The sequence below is a fragment of the Salmo trutta genome, chromosome 23 (genome assembly GCF_901001165.1).
Source record: "Salmo trutta chromosome 23, fSalTru1.1, whole genome shotgun sequence".
Classification (NCBI taxonomy): Eukaryota; Metazoa; Chordata; class Actinopteri; order Salmoniformes; family Salmonidae; genus Salmo; species Salmo trutta.
The window spans coordinates 34,941,889-34,969,413 of NC_042979.1; the positions used below are offsets into that span (position 1 = coordinate 34,941,889).

Sequence of the window (27,525 nt, forward strand, 5' to 3'; positions counted from 1 at the left end):
ACCACAATGTTCCCATTTCCCATTTACATTTTATGTACTCCAAAAATGACATTCCAAAACAGGGGATCCACAATTGACCATTCAGATTCAATGTGATGTAGGTTTTATTGTGTGAATTTGTGAAATTGTTACACGCTCTGTGCCCAGGCTTGCTGTCTATGGGTAGATATGGTATCTATAACACATATAGAGGAACTGTAGGACTGGGCTCTCCTCCAGAGGAATGGACACAGAGCTTAGAGATGACTGTGTCTCCTTCACCGTGCATTCTTTATGGATGGAGGGCAGACCAGATATATAACGCTGCTATCATGAAAATCTACCGATCTTGAGCCCCAGAGATATATGAACTGACAATGAAGTAACTCAAGCAACCATCAACATGAAGGAAAACAACTTGATAAAGATTGATTTACACACATGAATTTGGTAAGAAAATCACTAACTGCGAGGTAGAACTGAGTATTTATTCTGTTCCACAGGCAAGAGTTCATACCTGAATTTTAAGAGTATAGCACATATTAGAATGAATAGAACTGACACAAGCCCCTTAGTACAGGGTATTGAATGGGGTCGTCTATTCTAGGATTTTCTAAGTCTATGGTGGGTGTGGCCTTACACACTACTTCACACAGAAACCCTAGACCTGACTGCTGGTTCACATAGGTCACTTGTAGAATTGGGTCTTACTGGTTGTGTTACAGCACTGGTCTGGTTGCCAGTCTAGCCACTGGTTGGCTGTGATGCTCCTAGTCTGTGTACCAGGAACGGTGATGTTAGGAAAGCATTGTTCAAATACTTAGAAATGTTGTATTTATTTGAAAAGTAATAATATTCTGTTTTTTGTTATGTGTTCTCTTGTGAAATGGGCTTCCATTTACGACAATCGCGTCTATCAACGGGTTATTGTGACAGGCGAAGAGATGTTATATATTTCCTGCTTGTATTATGTTACTGTAAATACTACTGTATATGAAGAAACAGGCATTTGTCTGCTATATTGTGTGTAATTGGAGTAAGCGAGGATGCCTATATGGAACACATGTATAAAGTAGCCTCTGTGAGAATACTTACCGGAGATAAAAATGTCTTTAGACTAAGATGTTTTACTAGGAAGACATTGGAATAGCAATAAAAACATTGCTTGGATTTGACCTCAAAGAACATTTCTCTCTTTCTCTCTGATATATTTTTTCCCCCCAGCTGAAGTAGCCTTCTGTAGCATTTAGTAACACTGACCGTGAATTGTCATTTGACAGGAATGATCAAAGTCACAGCACTGTGGTAGCGTAGCTAGCTGTTAGCTGGCTGTTAGCTGGCTGTTAGCTGGCTGTCTGGGCAGACTAGCATACCTCCTTCCCCTCTTTTCCTTTCCTAATTTTCTTTCCTCTCTTCCTTCCCTCTTGCCTCTTCTCCGGTCCTTTCTTTACCCACTCCCCAAGCTTCTATGCTCCTCACACCCCCACTTCTCCCCTCCTTCCCTTCTCTCTACCCCCTTCTTCCCTCTCGCTGGTCAAGTAATGTTTAAATTCTTTGACTTCTGATCTGAACATTCCTATAAGCTTTTTTTAATGTCCAGCTCCTGGCGGGATGGTTGTCCAGCTCCTGGCGGGATGGCTCCTGGCGGGATGGTTGTCCAGCTCCTGGTGGTTGGCTCCTGGCGGGATGGTTGTCCAGCTCCTGGTGGTTGGCTCCTGGCGGGATGGCAGAGCTTAACTGGCAGCCAGGCTCTGTTGTGTGGTTGTTAGCTCAGCCCCAGTGTTGTGATTAGACCTGGGACCTAGACGAGGAGGTATAAAGATTCCTGGTGCTGTATTCTCAGACCAGAGACCGCTTTTCCACTGTGGGTGGTTGATTCACTGGTGGCTGGTAGAGGTGATGACGGGGGAGACACGAGGGTGCCATACTAGCCTGTCTGCCAGCTACTATGTGGCCATTGTCACGCCAATGACTATATATACTGAACAAAAATATAAACGCAACATGCAACAGTTTCAAAGATTTTACTGAGTTACAGTTCATATGAGGAAATCAGTCAATTGAAATGCATTCATTAGGCCCTAGTCTATGGATTTCACATAACTGGGAATACAGACATGCATCTGTTGATCACAGATGCCTAAAAAGAAATGGGCCTCACAATCTCGTCACAGTATTTTTGTGCATTCAAATTGCCATCGATAAAATTCAATTGTGTTCGTTGTCCGTAGCTTATGCCTGTCCATACCATAACCCTACTGGCACCATGGGGGCACTCTGTTCACAACGTTGACATCAGCAAACCGCTCACCCACACGGCGCCATACACATGATCTGCGGTTGTGAGGCCGGTTGGACGTACTGCCAAATTCTCTAAAACAACGTTGGAGGCGGCTTATGGAAGAGAAATGAACATTAAATTCTCTGGCAATAGGTGGACATTCCTGCTGTCACCATGCCAAATGCACACTCCTTCAACTTAAGACATCTGTGGACTAGTGTGACACAAATGCACATTTTAGATTTCCCTTTTATTTTCCCCCAGCACAAGGTGCACCTGTGTAATGATCATGTTGTTTAATCAGCTTCTTGATATGCTACACCTGTCAGGTGGATGTATTATCTTGGCAAAGGAGAAATGCTCACTTACAGAGATGTAAACAAATTTGTGCATATGAAATGTATTGGATATTTTATTTCAGCTCATTAAACATGGGACCAACACTTTAGGTGTTACGTTTATATTTTTGTTCAGTGCAGGAATTGGCAAGACGGCACACACAGATCTGGGAACAGCCTAGTGCCATACTGCTAGCCTGAGAGCCAGACCCCCACTATGGAATAGAATAGAACTCCTCCAAGAAGGATGTTTTTTGTGTATGAAATTAGAATGGGTACAATGATTCTTTAGATAAACCCATAAGCACACACTGAACAGTCTGACAGAGACTAGGGGTCTGGCCTCCGGTTCACACTGATCTCACTCTCAGTTTTTCTCTCTGCTAGTCTTCCACAAGAAGCCGGTCAGAGTTCTAAATGTTCTATTATTTATTACTTGAGGTTAGGGTTTGGAGTGCTTGTGTCCCACAACGACTTTCATGTGTAATGACTGATCAGCAATACGTTCTGTGGTAAGCAATGCGTACTTACTGTTTTCTAATAATGAATCTGTATGGAGTTCTGAAGAAGTCGATATTGGGTTAATAAACCTGAGAGATATTTCTCTATGTAAACTCCTGTGTCTCGTGTGCTCTTTTTTTCCACCTAGACAAGTCAAACGTATAGAAAAGGTTAAATAAATTCCCACAATGGTAATGTCAACAGTAGGCCACACCGATGGCAAACATTAGTGACTGTTAGATTTCCTTTTTGCCAATGCCAAGTAACAAAAGATAAACAAAAAGTATCTTTCTTTGTGGTGCGTATAACTTCCCAACAGCACAAAGTCATGTAGTTCAGTTTGTCGAAGACAGTTTTTCTTCAGAAAGTTGAAGTCTGCAGGTTGCTACATGAAGATAGGAATTGAACTGTTCCACTGCACGTTTATGCTGTGTTTTCATTGGGGGTTACATAACTACAGTGTTTGGCTCTGTGACAGGGACTTAGTCAGTGTTTTAACTTGCCCAGTCAGTGTGGTGCTGGGTGTGACTGTTTAGGCTACTTTTGTGGTGATTGTATCCTCCAGGGGATGTCTTTGTCTCAGGTGGAGCTGTCTCTCTGTACAGAGTATCATGCATTTGGTCCTAAACTCATCTGCGATCAGGGTTAGGAGTTGGACTCACAGGGATCCTGAAATAACATTATAGTTGAACGCTCTTTGTAGGCCTATTGTTTTCACGGTGCAGAACAAAGCTGATGACAATATCCTCAAACGGAGAACAGCAGAAATCTGGATGACTAAAGAATGCTTTAACAACATGCAGTTACATAATCTTTAGGCTGCCTAAGTGGTCTCTATTATGCTTCAAGGAATATTGATGAAGCCCCTTTAAGTTTTGGTCAGTGCTATCTGGGATCCTTGGGACATCCGTACCCTAAACCTTACCTAACCATTTTAAATGTAAACTTCTGGGAGTGGGGGGCGGGGTAGGGACGTCCCAAGGATCCCGGATAGCAAGGACATTTTACATTTGGCTGGAAGCTGACTTGTTAAGACTCCCAAACAAATATGGGCGTGGTACAATCCACTTTTTTGATTGGGTGTCATCAGCCATAGAGACTCATTGGTCAATTTTCGAGGCGTTTATAAACATTTGTAAAAGAGGAAATTACGTCCATTGCGGCTCCAAACGAGAGCAGTGGAAGACACGAAGCTCATGCACTTTCTCCCCAAAATGGCGTCGAAAGAGAGCCAGTGTCTTTCTGAGCGCTGTGTGGCTCGCAGAGCCTCAGTGGGCGGGCAGCTGCGACGCGGGCAGGCAGTCACATGATTCGCGCAAAGCCCAGCTGCCCAATTCCAATATGGTGGCCAGCTTGGCAGACCTACGGTTCTTGTTGATGATATTATTGCTCTGCTGGAGGATCAGGGACGGCGCCTGCACCCAGCAAGCCCCGTGGGTTCTGGGGCTGCGACTGGAGGACCCAGAAGGCCAGGTGTATATGAAGGAGCGGATCATCTCTGCGCCGCAAGGGGCCAGTTTCAAGCTTCGGCTGTTCGGTTGGGATCTAAATGGGACCTGGCCGTGGGTGGCGTTCGCTGGAACAAGACAGGAGGAGACCGGGGTGGTGGAGGATGCAGCTGATCCGTGCAAGCAGGACACCCGCCGTGACTCCGCCGCCTTCCAGGTCACCGGGGAGTTCACAGCGGACGAGGAGTACAGCGGGTTGATAACGGTACAGACGCGGGACAAGAGCAGCATCTCTCCCGCTGCATCCTCCACGGGAGGAGGGGATGATGCCAACCCTACCTACCACCACCACCACCTGTGCGTGCTGAAGAACGGAAGCTGGGTGTCGGTGGGACCGGACAGGTTGCAGATCAACAACGACGCAGGTCTCCCGGCGGACTACATCCCTCCGTGGGGTATGGCGGTGCTGATCGTGCTGCTGATCCTGGTGTGCGGGGTGCTGAGGAGCGTGAACCTCAGCCTGTTGTGGCTGGACCCCCTGGAGCTCTACGTCTTCCACAGCTGCGGCTCAGAGGAGGACAAACGGACCGCCAAGCGCCTCGAGCCAATCCGGAGACGAGGCAACTGCCTGGTGGGTTACTACTACGACACAACACAAGGATTAGACCTGGTGTCAGAGACGTGATGCCCATGGGGGATAAAGGGGCACATACCCCCTTCAGATTTGTCCTGTTTATAATAATAGTTTTTTTTCTTCTCTGTAATACTTCTAGCCATTTAGCAATTGTAGTTGGCGTTAGCCAGCCCACATAGGTTTCCATCTCCCAACCTCATAACTAGCTACCAAGTAGCAATTTTATGCTATCTCAAATTAGAGTAGCTAGCTTGTCTATTTTAGCTGGCATGCCTGCTGGCAAGGTTGGTAGACTGAATACATGTGCTGATTAAAACTCACATTCCTTTCAATCTTTTACCCAGGTATGGGGTATGCTCCAGGTATGCTTAGATATGCAGAAAAAAATGTTTTTTTTCCTTCATCGAATTAAGAATATTGATTATGGCTCTAGATTGCAGGACAAAGATGTTTGAAAAAATGCTAAATTCTCCAATTTACGGACAGGGGGGCAGAGCCTCACATACTTTGACCCCTCAGAATTTTAGCGTGCATGACGCCCATGCCTGGGGTCCCAATTTACACCCCTCCTGGAGAGCTATGCTATTGGGTGTGCAGGCTTTTGTTCCATCCCAGCACTAACACACATGTTTCAAATAAACAGCTCATGTCTGGACATAAATTTGTCGAAATAGGTGTGTTATCAGGGTTAGGTAGGTTACTTTTTAAATATTATCTGTTACTGGTTACCTGTCCAAAATTGTAATCAGTAATGTAACTTTTGTATTACCCAAACTCAGTAATGTAATCTGATTACTTTGTCACTTTGGATTACATTTCCTTTAAGAGGCATTAGAAGAAGACAAAAGGGATCCATCAAACGCATTTGATGTGTCATCATAGTCTCTGACTTGGGGTCAGACTCACTCAGATGGCACAAGCTTAAACGTGCAGCTTTTTTCAATGCTGAATTGAATGTCATTGAGAAAACATTAAGGTATGATGTGTTTTTTTCACAAACATCCTTTCTGAATTTAAAAGTAATCCAAGAAGTAATCATCTAGTTTTTCAAAAGTATCTGTAATCTGATTACAATATTTTAGCTGGAAACGCAACTGATTACAATTTTTTTTATGTAATCAGTTACTCCCCAACCCTGTGTTAGTGCTAGGTTGGAATAAAAGCCTGCACATCCAAGACTAGAGATCCCTGGCCTACCGTATCAAATAATATTCAGATGTATGACATCACTCTGAAATCCACACTCTGAAATCCACACTATCTAACTTCACACCATCCCCACTCTCGTTTCTAGGTGTGTTCTCTGCTGTTCCTGTGCGCTCTGGGCCACTCGGTTCTTGGTGTGCTACTCTACAGGGTCCTGGGTTCCATAGCGCCCGCCGTCTTTACCAGCGGGTTCCTCATCTTTATGGTGTCAGAGCTTGTTCCCCACATAGTGTGTTCCGGCTACGGCTTCCAGCTAGCCCCAGGCTTCACCTGGCTGGCACAGGTCTGTATGGAACCTAACAGAAGGCAAGGGTCATGTTCATTAGGCACCAACCGAGAGAAAACAGACTGAAACAGGGAGGGAATACCTGGACCGGTGGCTCCTAGCAACCTCGTATACATTTTGTTTCTTAACAAGAAGGTAGAATTGAACAGGTTACATCTTCCTCTGCCAGGTGTGTATGGTGCTGACGTGCCCACTGTCATGCCCGCTGGGCCTGGTGCTGGACCTGGTGTTGAGACGTGACATCAGCACCTGCGGTGTGAGGGAGAGGGCCATGGAGATGATCCGCACCAACGTCAACGACCCCTACAGGTACCTGACACACACATCGGTACCAGCATGCACTGCTCTATCACTGATCAATAGGACAACTGTGTCTATGGTGATTCCCATACTGCAATAAACAAAATCTATATCTAGCCCCTATACCCCACAAGGTCATGAGGACCAACAGGAGCAGGCTTTTGTTCCGGCCCAACATTAACACACCTGATCAGGTTTGCGAGTACTGGGCTGAAAAGCTTGCAGGACTGGAGTTGACTGCCCTCTGTCTAGGGTTTAGAGGCTATGGGTTGATATGGGATTGTAAAGTTCTTTGACACCGAATAAATGGTAAATGTTATAATCCATCATTATCGTTTGTCATCATTGTGATTTGCAGTGAGTTTGTGAAGGAGGAGTTTAGCCGTGGTGCGCTGCGCAGGAAGACCGTGGAGGACATCCTGACTCCGCTGAACGACTGTTTCATGCTGCCGTCCACCGCTGTGCTGGACTTCTCCACCATGTCAGAGATCATGCAGAGTGGATACACACGAGTCCCCATCTATGAAGAGGAGAAGTGGGTGGATGGGCCATACACACACACACACACACTCTGACACAAAGGGACATGCACTTAAAGAAACATACACACACACATCCTGTCTACAAAGAAGACAGGTGGGTCATTCAAGCACACACACACTAACAGATATCTAATGTAATTTACCCAGGTCCAACATCGTGGAGATCTTGTTCGTGAAGGACCTGGCTCTGGTCGATCCTGACGACTGTACTCCCATGACGACCATCACCAAGTTCTACAATCACCCACTGCACTTTGTCTTCAACGACACTAAACTGGACGCCATGCTGGAGGAGTTCAAGAAAGGTGTGTGTTAATACGTGTGTGTATGTGGTGATCGTTTTAGAAAGATAGCCACAATATCAAGTCAATTTCTTTACCGTCATTCCTGCCCTCCTTGTAGACTAATGTGAAAAAGTTGGGGTCGGCTTGCGATATGACCACTAAGGTACCCAGCTCTCCTCAACTTTGACCTTTACTTCACCCCCCCCCCCCCCCAGGAAGCTCTGCCCTGGCCATCGTTCAGAAGGTGAACAACGAGGGGGAGGGGGATCCCTTCTACGAGGTGCTGGGATTGGTCACCTTGGAGGACGTCATCGAGGAGATCATCAAATCAGAGATCCTGGATGAGTCAGACGGCTACAGTAAGAGAGAGCGCGAGAAACTGCTAATGTGTTTGTGAGCGCACGCGCGTATGTGTGTATACACTAACGTTCAAAAGTTTGGGCTCACTTAGAAATGTCCTTGTTTTTGAAAGAGAAGCACATTTTCTTGTCCATTAAAATAACATCTTATTGATTAGAAATACAGTGTAGACAATGTTAATGTTGTAAATGACTAATGTAGCTGGAAACAGCTGATTTTAATGGAATATCTACATTTATCAGCAACCATCACTCCTCTGTTCCAATGACACATTGTGTTAGCTAATCCAAGTTTATCATTTTAAAAGGCTAATTGAAATTTAGAAACCATTAGAAAACCATTTTCCAATTATGTTAGCACAGCTGAAAACTGTTGTACTAATTAAACGAGCAATAAAACTGGCCTTTAGACTAGTTGAGTATCTGGAGCATCATCATTTGATGAGCAAGAGGACAAGGACATTAGAGTGTCTAGTTTGAGAAACAGATGCCTCACAAGTCCTCAACTGGCAGCTTCATTAAATAGTACCCGCAAAACACCAGTCTCACCGTCAACAGTGAAAAGGCGACTCCGGGATGCTGGCCTTCTAGGCAGAGTTGAAAAGAAAAAGCCATATCTCAGACTGGGCAATAAAAATAAAAGATTAAGATGGGCAAAAGAACACAGACACTGGACAGAGGAACTCTGCCTAGAACGCCAGCATCCCGGAGTCGCCTCTTCACTGTTGATGTTGAGACTGGTGTTTTGCGGGTACTATTTAATGAAGCTGCCAGTTGAGGACTTGTGAGGTGTCTGTTTCTCAAACTAGACACTAATGTACTTGTCCTCTTGTTCAGTTGTGCACCGGGGCCTCCCACTCCTTTCTATTCTGGTTAGAGACAGTTTGCGCTGTTCTGTGAAGGGAGTAGTACACAGTGTTGTAAGTGACCCCAAATCTTTGAACGGTAGTGTGTGTGTGTGCAATGTCTACACTAAATGGTTGGGAAAGAGGATAGAATGTGTATTTTGTAAGGAAATATTGATGGTTAAACATTACACTTCTCCTTCTCTCCGGCTTTCTCTTTCCTAATCTCATCCTCTTTCTTCCCTCTCTTCTAATCCCTGTCCCGTAACACCTCTCCCTCCCCACTGTCCACTAACCCCTACACCCTCCACCCTCTCTCTGTAGTGGACATGAAGGTGAAGCGTCCCCTGGCCCCTCTGGAGATTCCTCTGGAACCTCGCAGCGTCCACCAAGAGTTCTCTCTGTTCAAACTCCCAGAGGGAGAACCCAAGATCCGCACCTCACCTCAGCTACTGCTGGCCACACACCGCTTCCTCTCCAGAGGTGAGGGTGCACGCGGGTGTGCGTAACGCATGGAGACATACACTGATCTCATGAGTTGTGTTGCGGTACCTGTCTCATTCAGTCAGTGGTTTACCAGGACGAGAGGTCGACCGATTAATCGGAAGGGCCGATTTCAAGTATTCATAACAATCGGTAATCAGCATTTTTGGGCGCCGATTATGGCCGATTACATTGCGTTCCACGAGGAAACTGTGTGGCATGCTGACCACTTGTTACGAGAGTGCAAAAGGACCTTGTGGCTGCAAAGAGCCAAGTTATGTTGCTAGCTAGCATTAAACTTATCTTATAAAAAACAATCAATCTTCACATAATCACTACACATGTTTGATGATATTACTAGGTTAACTAGCTTGTCCTGCGTTGCATATAATCAATGCGGTGCCTGTTAATTTATCATGGAATCACAGCCTACTTCGTCAAACGGGGGATGATTTAACAAAAGCGCATTCGCGAAAAAAGCACAATCGTTGCACGAATGTACCTAACCATAAACATTAATGCCTTTCTTAAAAACAATACACAGAAGTAAAAATGTTTAACCTGCCTATTTAGTTAAAATAAATTAATGTTAGCAGGCAATATTAACCAGGGAAATAGTGTCACTTCTCTTGTGTTCATTGCACGCAGAGTCAGGGTATATGCAACAGTTTGGGCTGCCTGGCTCGTTGCGAACTAATTTGCCAGAATTTTACATAATTATGACATGACATATTGAAGGTTGTGTAATGTAACAGCAATATTTAGACTTAGGGATGCCACCCGTTCGATAAAATACGGAACGGTTCCGTATTTCACTGAAAGAATAAACGTTTTGTTTTTTAAATGATAGTTTCCGGATTTGACCATATTAATGACCAAAGGCTCGTATTTCTGTGTTTATTATAATTAAGTCTATGATTTGATATTTGATAGAGCAGTCTGACTGATCGGTGGTAGGCAGCAGCAGCCTCGTAAGCATTCATTCAAACTTTACTGCGTTTGCCAGCAGCTCTTAGCAATGCTTGAATCACAGTGCTGTTTATGACTTCAAGCCTATCAACTCCTGAGATTAGGCTGGCAATACTAAAGTGCCTATTAGAACATCCAATAGTCAAAGATATATGAAAAACAAATGGTATAGAGAGAAATAGTTGACGTGTCATAATTCCTATAATAACTACAACCTAAAACTTCTTAACTGGGAATATTGAACCACCAGCTTTCATATGTTCTGAGCAAGGAAGTTAAACGTTAGCTTTTTTACATGGCACACATTGCACTTTTACTTTCTTCACAACACTGTGTTTTTGCATTATTTAAACCAAATTGAGCATGTTTCATTATTTGAGACTAAATAGATTTTATTTATGTATTATATTCAGTTAAAATAAGTGTTCATTGTTCATTCAGTATTGTTGTAATTACAAATATATATTAAAATATATATTTAAAAATCGGCCGATTTAATCGGTATCGGCTTTTTTTTGTCCTCCTATCGGTATCATCAGCGTTGAAAAATCATAATCGGTCGACCTCTAACCAGGACAGTAACACTTTATCACCACAAGTAATGGTTACATCGCTGTAACAGAAGTGGAAATGGAAACACACTAAGTCTTCACAGTGGAAAATATGCAGGAATGGATATTCAACCTGGATCGTTAATCTGTCTGCATTATAGGACTACACTCTGGATGTGGGTGGGTGTTGTTTGACCTTTCTCTGTCCTCTTCAGCTTCTTGACATAGATTGACCTTTAGCTGCTGAGGTTTGGACTGAAAATAGAACAGAATGTATACTACGATAGAATAGTGTAGCTAATTACAATAGAAAAGACAAGATGTAAGGTTTGTTAGACAAACTAGTATGCTTTTGATCAGTGACGAAACCATAGGCCAGGGTTCGCCAACCCTGCTCCTGGATAGTTGCAGGCTTTTGCCCCAACCCTACACAAATGTATTGGATACTAAAGCTCCACAGACCTGTGTGTTAGACAGGATGCTTGAACAAAGCAATGATAATCAATGTGCTGTGTGTGTGTCTCTCGTTGCAGAGGTAGAGCACTTCAGTCCAGCCCGTGTGTCAGAAAAGGTGTTGTTCCACCTGCTCCGTCACCCTAGTGTCAACCAGGAAGTCCACTTTGACCCCTCCAACCGCCTGAGCCCCGACCACTACCTCTACACACGCAACCACCCCGTAGACTACTTCATACTGCTACTACAGGTCAGTGTGTGTGTGACCACTACCTCTACACACACAACCACCCTGTAGACTACTTCATACTGCTACTACAGGTCAGTGTGTGTGTGACCACTACCTCTACACACGCAACCACCCTGTAGACTACTTCATACTGCTACTACAGGTCAGTGTGTGTGTGACCACTACCTCTACACACACAACCACCCCGTAGACTACTTCATACTGCTACTACAGGTCAGTGTGTGTGTGACCACTACCTCTACACACACAACCACCCCGTAGACTACTTCATACTGCTACTACAGGTCAGTGTGTGTGTGACCACTACCTCTACACACACAACCACCCCGTAGACTACTTCATACTGCTACTACAGATCAGTGTGTGTGTGTGTGACCACTACCTCTACACACGCAACCACCCTGTAGACTACTTCATACTGCTACTACAGGTCAGTGTGTGTGTGACCACTACCTCTACACACGCAACCACCCGTAGACTACTTCATACTGCTACTACAGGTCAGTGTGTGTGTGTGACCACTACCTCTACACACACAACCACCCCGTAGACTACTTCATACTGCTACTACAGGGCAGTGTGTGTGTGACCACTACCTCTACACACACAACCACCCCGTAGACTACTTCATACTGCTACTACAGGTCAGTGTGTGTGTGACCACTACCTCTACACACGCAACCACCCCGTAGACTACTTCATACTGCTACTACAGGTCAGTGTGTGTGTGTGTGACCACTACCTCTACACACACAACCACCCCGTAGACTACTTCATACTGCTACTACAGGTCAGTGTGTGTGTGTGTGAACACTACCTCTACACACACAACCACCCCGTAGACTACTTCATACTGCTACTACAGGTCAGTGTGTGTGTGTGACCACTACCTCTACACACACAACCACCCTGTAGACTACTTCATACTGCTACTACAGGTCAGTGTGTGTGTGACCACTACCTCTACACACACAACCACCCCGTAGACTACTTCATACTGCTACTACAGGTCAGTGTGTGTGTGACCACTACCTCTACACACGCAACCACCCCGTAGACTACTTCATACTGCTACTACAGGTCAGTGTGTGTGTGTGACCACTACCTCTACACACACAACCCCCCCGTAGACTACTTCATACTGCTACTACAGGTCAGTGTGTGTGTGACCACTACCTCTACACACACAACCACCCGTAGACTACTTCATACTGCTACTACAGGTCAGTGTGTGTGTGTGTGACCACTACCTCTACACACACAACCACCCCGTAGACTACTTCATACTGCTACTACAGGTCAGTGTGTGTGTGTGTGAACACTACCTCTACACACACAACCACCCCGTAGACTACTTCATACTGCTACTACAGGTCAGTGTGTGTGTGTGACCACTACCTCTACACACACAACCACCCTGTAGACTACTTCATACTGCTACTACAGGTCAGTGTGTGTGTGACCACTACCTCTACACACACAACCACCCCGTAGACTACTTCATACTGCTACTACAGGTCAGTGTGTGTGTGACCACTACCTCTACACACGCAACCACCCCGTAGACTACTTCATACTGCTACTACAGGTCAGTGTGTGTGTGTGACCACTACCTCTACACACACAACCCCCCCGTAGACTACTTCATACTGCTACTACAGGTCAGTGTGTGTGTGACCACTACCTCTACACACACAACCACCCGTAGACTACTTCATACTGCTACTACAGGTCAGTGTGTGTGTGTGTGTGTGTGTGTGTGACCACTACCTCTACACACACAGCCACCCCGTAGACTACTTCATACTGCTACTACAGGTCAGTGTGTGTGTGACCACTACCTCTACACACGCAACCACCCCGTAGACTACTTCATACTGCTACTACAGGTCAGTGTGTGTGTGACCACTACCTCTACACACGCAACCACCCCGTAGACTACTTCATACTGCTACTACAGGTCAGTGTGTGTGTGTGACCACTACCTCTACACACACAACCACCCTGTAGACTACTTCATACTGCTACTACAGGTCAGTGTGTGTGTGACCACTACCTCTACACACACAACCACCCTGTAGACTACTTCATACTGCTACTACAGGTCAGTGTGTGTGTGTGTGTGACCACTACCTCTACACACGCAACCACCCCGTAGACTACTTCATACTGCTACTACAGGTCAGTGTGTGTGTGACCACTACCTCTACACACGCAACCACCCTGTAGACTACTTCATACTGCTACTACAGGTCAGTGTGTGTGTGACCACTACCTCTACACACGCAACCACCCCGTAGACAACTTCATACTGCTACTACAGGTCAGTGTGTGTGTGACCACTACCTCTACACACACAACCACCCCGTAGACTACTTCATACTGCTACTACAGGTCAGTGTGTGTGTGTGACCACTACCTCTACACACACAACCCCCCCGTAGACTACTTCATACTGCTACTACAGGTCAGTGTGTGTGTGACCACTACCTCTACACACACAACCACCCGTAGACTACTTCATACTGCTACTACAGGTCAGTGTGTGTGTGTGTGTGTGTGTGTGTGTGTGTGTGTGTGTGTGTGTGTGTGTGTGTGTGTGTGTGTGTGTGTGTGTGTGACCACTACCTCTACACACACAGCCACCCCGTAGACTACTTCATACTGCTACTACAGGTCAGTGTGTGTGTGACCACTACCTCTACACACACAGCCACCCCGTAGACTACTTCATACTGCTACTACAGGTCAGTGTGTGTGTGTGACCACTACCTCTACACACGCAACCACCCCGTAGACTACTTCATACTGCTACTACAGGTCAGTGTGTGTGTGACCACTACCTCTACACACACAACCACCCCGTAGACTACTTCATACTGCTACTACAGGTCAGTGTGTGTGTGACCACTACCTCTACACACACAACCACCCTGTAGACTACTTCATACTGCTACTACAGGTCAGTGTGTGTGTGTGTGTGTGTGTGTGTGAGACCACTACCTCTACACACACAACCACCCCGTAGACTACTTCATACTGCTACTACAGGTCAGTGTGTGTGTGTGACCACTACCTCTACACACACAACCCCCCCGTAGACTACTTCATACTGCTACTACAGGTCAGTGTGTGTGTGACCACTACCTCTACACACACAACCACCCGTAGACTACTTCATACTGCTACTACAGGTCAGTGTGTGTGTGTGTGTGTGTGTGTGACCACTACCTCTACACACACAGCCACCCCGTAGACTACTTCATACTGCTACTACAGGTCAGTGTGTGTGTGACCACTACCTCTACACACGCAACCACCCCGTAGACTACTTCATACTGCTACTACAGGTCAGTGTGTGTGTGTGACCACTACCTCTACACACGCAACCACCCCGTAGACTACTTCATACTGCTACTACAGGTCAGTGTGTGTGTGTGACCACTACCTCTACACACACAACCACCCCGTAGACTACTTCATACTGCTACTACAGGTCAGTGTGTGTGTGACCACTACCTCTACACACACAACCACCCTGTAGACTACTTCATACTGCTACTACAGGTCAGTGTGTGTGTGTGTGTGACCACTACCTCTACACACGCAACCACCCCGTAGACTACTTCATACTGCTACTACAGGTCAGTGTGTGTGTGACCACTACCTCTACACACGCAACCACCCTGTAGACTACTTCATACTGCTACTACAGGTCAGTGTGTGTGTGACCACTACCTCTACACACGCAACCACCCCGTAGACTACTTCATACTGCTACTACAGGTCAGTGTGTGTGTGACCACTACCTCTACACACACAACCACCCCGTAGACTACTTCATACTGCTACTACAGGTCAGTGTGTGTGTGTGACCACTACCTCTACACACACAACCCCCCCGTAGACTACTTCATACTGCTACTACAGGTCAGTGTGTGTGTGACCACTACCTCTACACACACAACCACCCGTAGACTACTTCATACTGCTACTACAGGTCAGTGTGTGTGTGTGTGTGTGTGTGTGTGTGTGTGTGTGTGTGTGTGTGTGTGTGTGTGTGTGTGTGACCACTACCTCTACACACACAGCCACCCCGTAGACTACTTCATACTGCTACTACAGGTCAGTGTGTGTGTGACCACTACCTCTACACACACAGCCACCCCGTAGACTACTTCATACTGCTACTACAGGTCAGTGTGTGTGTGTGACCACTACCTCTACACACGCAACCACCCCGTAGACTACTTCATACTGCTACTACAGGTCAGTGTGTGTGTGACCACTACCTCTACACACACAACCACCCCGTAGACTACTTCATACTGCTACTACAGGTCAGTGTGTGTGTGACCACTACCTCTACACACACAACCACCCTGTAGACTACTTCATACTGCTACTACAGGTCAGTGTGTGTGTGTGTGTGTGTGTGTGTGTGAGACCACTACCTCTACACACACAACCACCCCGTAGACTACTTCATACTGCTACTACAGGTCAGTGTGTGTGTGACCACTACCTCTACACACACAACCACCCCGTAGACTACTTCATACTGCTACTACAGGTCTGTGTGTGTGTGTGTGTGTGTGTGTGTGTGTGTGTCCACTACCTCTACACACACAACCACCCCGTAGACTACTTCATACTGCTACTACAGGTCAGTGTGTGTGTGTGACCACTACCTCTACACACACAACCACCCCGTAGACTACTTCATACTGCTACTACAGGTCAGTGTGTGTGTGACCACTACCTCTACACACGCAACCACCCCGTAGACTACTTCATACTGCTACTACAGGTCAGTGTGTGTGTGTGTGACCACTACCTCTACACACACAACCACCCCGTAGACTACTTCATACTGCTACTACAGGTCAGTGTGTGTGTGTGTGAACACTACCTCTACACACACAACCACCCCGTAGACTACTTCATACTGCTACTACAGGTCAGTGTGTGTGTGTGACCACTACCTCTACACACACAACCACCCTGTAGACTACTTCATACTGCTACTACAGGTCAGTGTGTGTGTGACCACTACCTCTACACACACAACCACCCCGTAGACTACTTCATACTGCTACTACAGGTCAGTGTGTGTGTGACCACTACCTCTACACACGCAACCACCCCGTAGACTACTTCATACTGCTACTACAGGTCAGTGTGTGTGTGTGACCACTACCTCTACACACACAACCCCCCCGTAGACTACTTCATACTGCTACTACAGGTCAGTGTGTGTGTGACCACTACCTCTACACACACAACCACCCGTAGACTACTTCATACTGCTACTACAGGTCAGTGTGTGTGTGTGTGTGTGTGTGACCACTACCTCTACACACACAGCCACCCCGTAGACTACTTCATACTGCTACTACAGGTCAGTGTGTGTGTGACCACTACCTCTACACACGCAACCACCCCGTAGACTACTTCATACTGCTACTACAGGTCAGTGTGTGTGTGACCACTACCTCTACACACGCAACCACCCCGTAGACTACTTCATACTGCTACTACAGGTCAGTGTGTGTGTGTGACCACTACCTCTACACACACAACCACCCTGTAGACTACTTCATACTGCTACTACAGGTCAGTGTGTGTGTGTGACCACTACCTCTACACACACAACCACCCTGTAGACTACTTCATACTGCTACTACAGGTCAGTGTGTGTGTGTGTGTGACCACTACCTCTACACACGCAACCACCCCGTAGACTACTTCATACTGCTACTACAGGTCAGTGTGTGTGTGACCACTACCTCTACACACACAACCACCCTGTAGACTACTTCATACTGCTACTACAGGTCAGTGTGTGTGTGACCACTACCTCTACACACACAACCACCCTGTAGACTACTTCATACTGCTACTACAGGTCAGTGTGTGTGTGACCACTACCTCTACACACACAACCACCCGTAGACTACTTCATACTGCTACTACAGGTCAGTGTGTGTGTGTGTGTGTGACCACTACCTCTACACACACAGCCACCCCGTAGACTACTTCATACTGCTACTACAGGTCAGTGTGTGTGTGACCACTACCTCTACACACGCAACCACCCCGTAGACTACTTCATACTGCTACTACAGGTCAGTGTGTGTGTGTGACCACTACCTCTACACACGCAACCACCCCGTAGACTACTTCATACTGCTACTACAGGTCAGTGTGTGTGTGTGACCACTACCTCTACACACACAACCACCCTGTAGACTACTTCATACTGCTACTACAGGTCAGTGTGTGTGTGACCACTACCTCTACACACACAACCACCCTGTAGACTACTTCATACTGCTACTACAGGTCAGTGTGTGTGTGTGTGTGACCACTACCTCTACACACGCAACCACCCCGTAGACTACTTCATACTGCTACTACAGGTCAGTGTGTGTGTGACCACTACCTCTACACACGCAACCACCCTGTAGACTACTTCATACTGCTACTACAGGTCAGTGTGTGTGTGACCACTACCTCTACACACGCAACCACCCCGTAGACTACTTCATACTGCTACTACAGGTCAGTGTGTGTGTGACCACTACCTCTACACACACAACCACCCCGTAGACTACTTCATACTGCTACTACAGGTCAGTGTGTGTGTGTGACCACTACCTCTACACACACAACCCCCCCGTAGACTACTTCATACTGCTACTACAGGTCAGTGTGTGTGTGACCACTACCTCTACACACACAACCACCCGTAGACTACTTCATACTGCTACTACAGGTCTGTGTGTGTGTGTGTGTGTGTGTGTGTGTGTGTGTGTGTGACCACTACCTCTACACACACAGCCACCCCGTAGACTACTTCATACTGCTACTACAGGTCAGTGTGTGTGTGACCACTACCTCTACACACACAGCCACCCCGTAGACTACTTCATACTGCTACTACAGGTCAGTGTGTGTGTGTGACCACTACCTCTACACACGCAACCACCCCGTAGACTACTTCATACTGCTACTACAGGTCAGTGTGTGTGTGACCACTACCTCTACACACACAACCACCCCGTAGACTACTTCATACTGCTACTACAGGTCAGTGTGTGTGTGACCACTACCTCTACACACACAACCACCCTGTAGACTACTTCATACTGCTACTACAGGTCAGTGTGTGTGTGTGTGTGTGTGTGTGTGTGTGTGAGACCACTACCTCTACACACACAACCACCCCGTAGACTACTTCATACTGCTACTACAGGTCAGTGTGTGTGTGACCACTACCTCTACACACACAACCACCCCGTAGACTACTTCATACTGCTACTACAGGTCTGTGTGTGTGTGTGTGTGTGTGTGTGTGTGTCCACTACCTCTACACACACAACCACCCCGTAGACTACTTCATACTGCTACTACAGGTCAGTGTGTGTGTGTGACCACTACCTCTACACACACAACCACCCCGTAGACTACTTCATACTGCTACTACAGGTCAGTGTGTGTGTGACCACTACCTCTACACACGCAACCACCCCGTAGACTACTTCATACTGCTACTACAGGTCAGTGTGTGTGTGTGTGACCACTACCTCTACACACACAACCACCCCGTAGACTACTTCATACTGCTACTACAGGTCAGTGTGTGTGTGTGTGAACACTACCTCTACACACACAACCACCCCGTAGACTACTTCATACTGCTACTACAGGTCAGTGTGTGTGTGTGACCACTACCTCTACACACACAACCACCCTGTAGACTACTTCATACTGCTACTACAGGTCAGTGTGTGTGTGACCACTACCTCTACACACACAACCACCCCGTAGACTACTTCATACTGCTACTACAGGTCAGTGTGTGTGTGACCACTACCTCTACACACGCAACCACCCCGTAGACTACTTCATACTGCTACTACAGGTCAGTGTGTGTGTGTGACCACTACCTCTACACACACAACCCCCCCGTAGACTACTTCATACTGCTACTACAGGTCAGTGTGTGTGTGACCACTACCTCTACACACACAACCACCCGTAGACTACTTCATACTGCTACTACAGGTCAGTGTGTGTGTGTGTGTGTGTGTGTGACCACTACCTCTACACACACAGCCACCCCGTAGACTACTTCATACTGCTACTACAGGTCAGTGTGTGTGTGACCACTACCTCTACACACGCAACCACCCCGTAGACTACTTCATACTGCTACTACAGGTCAGTGTGTGTGTGACCACTACCTCTACACACGCAACCACCCCGTAGACTACTTCATACTGCTACTACAGGTCAGTGTGTGTGTGTGACCACTACCTCTACACACACAACCACCCTGTAGACTACTTCATACTGCTACTACAGGTCAGTGTGTGTGTGACCACTACCTCTACACACACAACCACCCTGTAGACTACTTCATACTGCTACTACAGGTCAGTGTGTGTGTGTGTGTGACCACTACCTCTACACACGCAACCACCCCGTAGACTACTTCATACTGCTACTACAGGTCAGTGTGTGTGTGACCACTACCTCTACACACACAACCACCCTGTAGACTACTTCATACTGCTACTACAGGTCAGTGTGTGTGTGACCACTACCTCTACACACGCAACCACCCCGTAGACTACTTCATACTGCTACTACAGGTCAGTGTGTGTGTGTGACCACTACCTCTACACACACAACCACCCCGTAGACTACTTCATACTGCTACTACAGGTCAGTGTGTGTGTGTGTGTGTGTGTGTGTGTGTGTGACCACTACCTCTACACACACAGCCACCCCGTAGACTACTTCATACTGCTACTACAGGTCAGTGTGTGTGTGACCACTACCTCTACACACACAGCCACCCCGTAGACTACTTCATACTGCTACTACAGGTCAGTGTGTGTGTGTGACCACTACCTCTACACACGCAACCACCCCGTAGACTACTTCATACTGCTACTACAGGTCAGTGTGTGTGTGACCACTACCTCTACACACACAACCACCCCGTAGACTACTTCATACTGCTACTACAGGTCAGTGTGTGTGTGACCACTACCTCTACACACACAACCACCCTGTAGACTACTTCATACTGCTACTACAGGTCAGTGTGTGTGTGTGTGTGTGTGTGTGTGTGTGTGTGTGTGAGACCACTACCTCTACACACACAACCACCCCGTAGACTACTTCATACTGCTACTACAGGTCAGTGTGTGTGTGACCACTACCTCTACACACACAACCACCCCGTAGACTACTTCATACTGCTACTATAGGTCTGTGTGTGTGTGTGTGTGTGTGTGTGTGTGTGTGTGTGTGTGTGTCCACTACCTCTACACACACAACCACCCCGTAGACTACTTCATACTGCTACTACAGGTCAGTGTGTGTGTGTGACCACTACCTCTACACACACAACCACCCTGTAGACTACTTCATACTGCTACTACAGGTCAGTGTGTGTGTGACCACTACCTCTACACACACAACCACCCTGTAAACTACTTCATACTGCTACTACAGGTCAGTGTGTGTGTGTGACCACTACCTCTACACACACAACCACCCTGTAGACTACTTCATACTGCTACTACAGGTCAGTGTGTGTGTGTGAACACTACCTCTACACACACAACCACCCCGTAGACTACTTCATACTGCTACTACAGGTCAGTGTGTGTGTGACCACTACCTCTACACACGCAACCACCCCGTAGACTACTTCATACTGCTACTACAGGTCAGTGTGTGTGTGTGACCACTTTCTCTACACACGCAACCACCCCGTAGACTACTTCATACTGCTACTACAGGTCAGTGTGTGTGTGACCACTACCTCTACACACGCAACCACCCCGTAGACTACTTCATACTGCTACTACAGGTCAGTGTGTGTGTGTGACCACTACCTCTACACACACAACCCCCCCGTAGACTACTTCATACTGCTACTACAGGTCAGTGTGTGTGTGACCACTACCTCTACACACACAACCACCCCGTAGACTACTTCATACTGCTACTACAGGTCAGTGTGTGTGTGTGACCACTACCTCTACACACACAACCACCCCGTAGACTACTTCATACTGCTACTACAGGTCAGTGTGTGTGTGTGACCACTACCTCTACACACACAACCACCCCGTAGACTACTTCATACTGCTACTACAGGTCAGTGTGTGTGTGTGACCACTACCTCTACACACACAACCACCCCGTAGACTACTTCATACTGCTACTACAGGTCAGTGTGTGTGTGTGACCACTACCTCTACACACACAACCACCCCGTAGACTACTTCATACTGCTACTACAGGTCAGTGTGTGTGTGTGACCACTACCTCTACACACACAACCACCCCGTAGACTACTTCATACTGCTACTACAGGTCAGTGTGTGTGTTGGCACGTTTCACAGTACCTAACTATGTCCCTGTAGGGGCGTGTGGAGGTTGAAATCGGTAAAGAGGGCTTGAAGTTTGAAAACGGAGCGTTCACTTACTACGGTGTGTCTGCACTCACAGCGCCAACCTCAGGTAAGACACAGAACTGCAGCACGCACATGAGTACTTACCTCACCAGTACCATTACCTGGGTCAGGCTCATTAGGGCTGTCAATGGAAGATGTTCTAAAATGTTTCACAACGTTTCGGTCTGTTTTCCTCTGCTTAGTGCCTATTGAATACAACCCTGTAGGTTATCAATCCACATCGGCTACCTAGAGCTTCTAGGACAGGAGTCAGCACAATTGGCCCGCAAGTCATTGTTTTACAAAATAGTTTTTTGTAAAATTCAGCAAGAAATAAGTTTGATTTTGGAAATTTGTTCTCAGTATTCCCACGAATAAAACAAGACTATATATCCAAAAGTATGTGGACGGGCTAGGCCCCTTTGTTCCAGTGAAGGAGGAATAATGGTCTGGGGCTGTTCTTCATGGTTCAGGCCCCTTTGTTCCAGTGAAGGGAAGTCTTAATGCTACATCATACAATGACATTCTAGACGATTCTGTGCTTCCAACTTTCTGGAAACAGTTTGGGGAAGGCCCTTTCCTGTTTCAGCATGACAATGCCCCCATGCACAAAGCGAGGTCCATACAAAAATGTGTGAAAGAACTTGACTGGCCTGCATAGAACCCTGACCTCAACTCCATCCAACACCTTTGAGATTAATTAGAACGCCGACTGTGAGCCAGGCCTAATTTCCCAACATCAGTGCCCGACCTCACTAATGCTCTTGTGGCTGAATATGGAAGCAAGTCCCCTCAGCAATGTTCCAACATCTAGTGGAAAGCCTTCCCAGAAGAGTGGAGGCTGTTATAGCAGCAAAGGGGGACCAACTCCATATTAATGCCCATGATTTTGGAATGAGATGTTCGATAAGCAGGTGTCTACATACTTTTGGTCATGTAGTGTATGTGATCATGTCTCAATGTTTAGGCTTAGTTGTGGTCACTTTGCACTGTACAAATTATTCTGATGTTCTGGCCCCCAGACTGTCCGCTCCGGCCCCCCGACCCTAACCCAGTTCTAGGATGAGTTCCAGACTAGTAGCCTCATTTACATTTACTCTGTTGTAATTATTTGATTACATAATGCAAAGTTAGTGTCATAATTATTTGAAGGCAGCACAGTTTGACAGGGAAGCACAAAATGAGCTGACACGAGTTCTGTCTCTTGAGTTTCCTGTGAACTTCAGTGCAACACCATCGTGGCAGAAATTTACTGGGGGTGGCACAACATTTTGCTGACTGCAGCATTTGTGTGTGTGCATGTTTGATTCACCTGTGTGTGTCCAGTGCACCAGTCTCCAGTTTCAACCCAGCGTCGTCCTCCCAAGGATCCATTTGAGATGGGAGACGCCACCAGCCCGTCCAGCTACTGTCCTGACTACACCGTCCACGCCCTCACTGACCTGCAGCTCATACGGGTCAGTGTGTGTTTGTCTTTCTCCGTGTGTGTGTGTGTGTGTGTGTGTGTCAGACTAACAGTACCCTCCCTCTGCCAGGTGACTCGCATGCAGTACCTGAATGCTTTGATGGCGTCGCGTGTTGGCCAGAGCCCAGAATCTCCTGAGATCAACATCCTGCCTAACAGTCAGACCAAGCTGCTCAACGAGAAGAACACTGTCACACAAGGTAGGAGTAACACACACTGTATACACACACACTGTATACACACACCCTTATACTAACACCATGGGCTAGAATGAAGACAAACTGAACATGAGAGTATAATAACAATTGTTGTTACTTCTCTCCATAATGTATAACCTGTGCTACCTTTAGATGAACTAAGACTTCTCTTTCTCTTTTTTTTCTCATTTTTCTTCCCTTTCTCCTCCTTTCCCTGACTCCTCTTCTCCCGTCTTCTCCTCTCCCCTGTCGTCTCCTTCTCGTCTCCTCTGGCCACTCCAGAGTTCCCTGTAAACTTTTCCTTTTTTGACACCATTGAGAACTACTGTTAGTGTTTTCTGTGTGCATGAGGTAAATAAAACGCAGTCTCCTCAGTGGCATGACAACTACAACACACACACACACACACACACACACACACACACACACACTAAAAGGACACCAAGGCATTGAGAATTAAATTTTTAGTCACAAGCACCGGAGAGTCATTTAGGGATTTATTCAGACTTGAGATCTGCAACTGAAGTCTTCTATTGACATCACTGTATGGTTTATGTGAAAGTTAAGCATGCAGATTTCAAGTCTGAATATGGCCTTTAGAAAGGTTAGTCTCTTTGCCAGATCTTTCACAGACACTGGGATAAAGCTTTCTGTGTGGAATGTGCCCAGTTAGAGGGGTTCTTTTAGACTGTTTCTTCTCTAAATACTTGGTGCCATTTATTTTTGTGCCCTTTATTTGTATCATACAGATAGTGAGACGCAATCAGGTCAGGGTGAATGAGAGGTGCGTGTATGTGCTTGAAAAGCTTATGTCTGTTTCCTTGTTCTATCTCGTCGCATCTTTCTGTCCTTTTCTGGCTGCCCCATCTCATCCCTCTGTACTGGGTACGTATGCTGCTTTTCTCCATCTCCTGTGTGTACAGGACACCCACAGGAGGTAAAGACTGCATGTCTGTTGACAAAAAGAAACAAGCACCAAAACGTGTCCATTGCATTGCATTGAATGTCAATGTCAAAGAGCATATTGTGATGTCATAGTGGGCTGCATTGTAACTTCGTAATCGGTGGCATTATGTCATTGTGTGATGTCATCTCCCCACTCACGGCCTCCCCCTCTCTCTCATTGACTGGGTTCCACAGGTGGCAGTAAATCCCAGGAAAGTTCAACAGAAGAGGAGGCTCATGGGTAATGAAGTTCTCTCTGTCAGAACTATGTGTGTTACTCAGACAACCAACAAGGAGGCTTTTTAAAAAAATATATCAGTGAATCTCTTATCTCTAGAATGCAGTGATTGGACCTGGCTGGAGTGAGCGTGTGTGTGTGGCTACTGCACTGTCCTCAGCCGTTTTCCTCATTCATTATACATTTCGCGTTTATGCCAATCGTGTGTGTGTGTGTGTGTGTGTGTGTGTGTGTGTGTGTGTGTGTGCGCGCGTGCGCCTCTCCTTCCTGTTGTAATTCAGCCTCCTTTGCCTAAAAGTTACATTGCCTGTTCCTTCATTATTAGCCTGTCTGTGTGCTAAAGCAACTCACGTCAGCCCCCTGTGTGTGCTTGTGTGTGCGTGTTGTCAAAACCCATCCATCCAAGCATTAGACACAGGTTGGTCAAAAAAAGCCAATTTTCACAGAAATGTGTACACCGCTTTTGGTGATTTGCTTTAGTTGTTTGATTATACGTCCATATTTTATTTGATACACTCCCACATATTTGTCTACCTAGACCTAATGGAAGGCCTGTATATCAGGAGACCTACGGGATGATTGGAACTGTTTTCTCCAGTTAAAGGGCTAGATCACCCAACAGTAAAGAAACAAATATGTATTTGAAAAATGTTCATTCTATCCCTTTAAGAGAGCTGATGCAACGCTTGTGTCCATTCCTTTGCACAGTCAATGTTTAGCTTCAGGTCTGTGATGGGAGTGGTAGGTAGGTGTGTGTGTGTGTGTGTGTGTGTGTGTGTGTGTGTGTGTGCCCTCTCCCATTTGACCTCTCTTACGGCGTGCCAACTCTGACCCAGTCTGCTTTCATGCATTCCTTTTGTTTGGCCATAGAGACAATCACAATCCCCTTTATTCACTCAGTATATTTACCCAGACACCATACAGAATCGATAAAACAGACAAGTCCACATAGACACCATACAGAATAGACAATATGTTTGTGTGTGTCACATCTAAAGCACCTTGTTGATTTTCTCATCCTTGATAGCCAAGTAGGTTGAGTTCCATTAACATTCCACACAGACACAAGTGATATGTGCTCTTGTGTGGCTGGCCTGGTGTGTGTGTGTGTGTGCATGACTGAGTGCGTGACTCTTGCCGCCTGTCAGTCAGTATTCAGTCTTACAGACTCTTTCAGGAAACTCAATTTCCCATGTTTGTGTGTAACTACCCATGTGTGCAGGGAATACATCTGTTTCCCACTGTCCTGTGGAGACAGGAAACGCCTAGATAAAGGCCTGGTCCAGAATCAACCCCTTGGTCCTTCCCCTGGCCCCTAGTTGTCTACCCTTTGCTCCTAGGCCCCAGCACTTAGTGTTTACAGATCTGATTAAAAGGTGATGGCAGCACCTATCTGGTTCCTTCAGATCTGCAAACATAGGGGTTTGGAATGGGGCTAGGAGTCTTTGGAGTGGGGAATGGGGCTAGGAGTCTTTGGAGTGGGGATTGGGGCTAGGAGTCTTTGGAGTGGGGATTGGGGCTAGGAGTCTTTGGAGGGGGGAATGGGGCTAGGAGTCTTTGGCGCGGGGAATGGGGCTAGGAGTCTTTGGAGCGGGGATTGGGGATAGGAGTCTTTGGCGTGGAACAGAGATTCTACCAGGGTCATATTCATTAGTGCACACTGTTGCAAAATGTCTTGAAACGGAAAACAAACATTTCTTCTAGATAGTCCCTCCCTGTTTCAGTACGTTTTCTTCTGTTTGGTGCCTAATGAACATGACCCATGTTTCCCAGCAACCATGATGGGGGTCGGCTATTTTGGCGGCCATCTTGGTTGCCTCAGTCGTTCTCCACCCCATAAAGCGTTTTTGTTTAGTTGATCTAATTACAGACATACGCTAATTAATGACATATGCTAAGACAAGGGATTAACTATGTGATTCAAAGTAAATATTTTCCATCTGTTTTAACGATATTGTACTGTTGGTTATGTTTCAAGTCCATTTATATTGTATTAAAAGACAATGTATATTGTAAAAAAGGTCATTACTTATGCTACTTATATTGTTTGGGAGAAATGTTGGGTTTTTTGATGGGGGTAGAAAACTGTATATTTATATATATGCTTATCTAGAGAGAATATGAATCAAGGATGCAGATTTAAGCTCATAGTTTTCAGGTACAAATGTAGAATACTGTTATCATGATGAGAACCGGACCAGCACTACTTTCTCTCCAGGAATTTTTTTGTATAGATTTTTTTTCCCCAATTCTTCTCTGGAAGCTGAGAGTTGTGTGTGTGTGTGTGTGTGTGTGTGCAGAGAACATTGCATTGAACTATTTCAATATCTGCTGTTTCTTAGTAAATAAACCCAGTCCTTGTATACATCTGTCTTTTTTCTGTTTGTTTTTGTTTGTTTATCCTGATTTGTTACTTAGTTACAGTGCGGCTTTACTCCCTCATTTCAGGATTAGATGGTTTTATGGTCTGTTCACACTGCTCGTGCCAAA

The 27,525-nt window shown here is 46.3% G+C and overlaps 1 protein-coding gene across 5 annotated transcripts; it reads left to right on the forward strand.

Moving 5' to 3' along the window:
- The first annotated feature begins 4,327 nt into the window (after window positions 1–4,327).
- cnnm3 (cyclin and CBS domain divalent metal cation transport mediator 3) lies at window positions 4,328–27,400 on the forward strand. Of its 5 annotated transcripts, none has more exons than XR_003868959.1 (15): window positions 4,328–5,178; window positions 6,476–6,670; window positions 6,843–6,982; window positions 7,332–7,508; window positions 7,663–7,820; window positions 8,015–8,158; window positions 9,328–9,486; window positions 11,540–11,661; window positions 21,483–21,530; window positions 22,161–22,257; window positions 23,517–23,647; window positions 23,726–23,855; window positions 24,135–24,203; window positions 24,602–24,737; window positions 24,993–27,400. XR_003868959.1 is itself a non-coding variant. In XM_029709979.1 (15 exons), the coding sequence occupies exons 1-13, from the start codon at window positions 4,441–4,443 to the stop codon at window positions 24,182–24,184; spliced, it is 2,289 nt and encodes a 762-aa protein (XP_029565839.1). In that variant the 5' UTR covers window positions 4,328–4,440; the 3' UTR covers window positions 24,185–24,203; window positions 24,776–24,789; window positions 24,993–27,400. The 5 variants fall into 5 exon arrangements, 4 of the variants coding, with proteins under 4 accessions (XP_029565839.1, XP_029565840.1, XP_029565837.1 ...); XM_029709979.1 differs by lacking the exon at window positions 24,602–24,737 and adding an exon at window positions 24,776–24,789; XM_029709980.1 differs by lacking the exon at window positions 24,602–24,737.
- The last annotated feature ends 125 nt before the right edge of the window (window positions 27,401–27,525 follow it).

Coding starts and splice junctions, on each gene's coding strand:
- cnnm3 (XM_029709979.1), top strand. CDS start 4,441: ATGGTGGCCAGCTTGGCAGACCTACGGTTCTTGTTGATGATATTATTG. Junction 5,179..6,475: donor GGAGACGAGGCAACTGCCTG/GTGGGTTACTAC, acceptor TCTCGTTTCTAG/GTGTGTTCTCTGCTGTTCCT. Junction 6,983..7,331: donor AACGTCAACGACCCCTACAG/GTACCTGACACA, acceptor TGTGATTTGCAG/TGAGTTTGTGAAGGAGGAGT.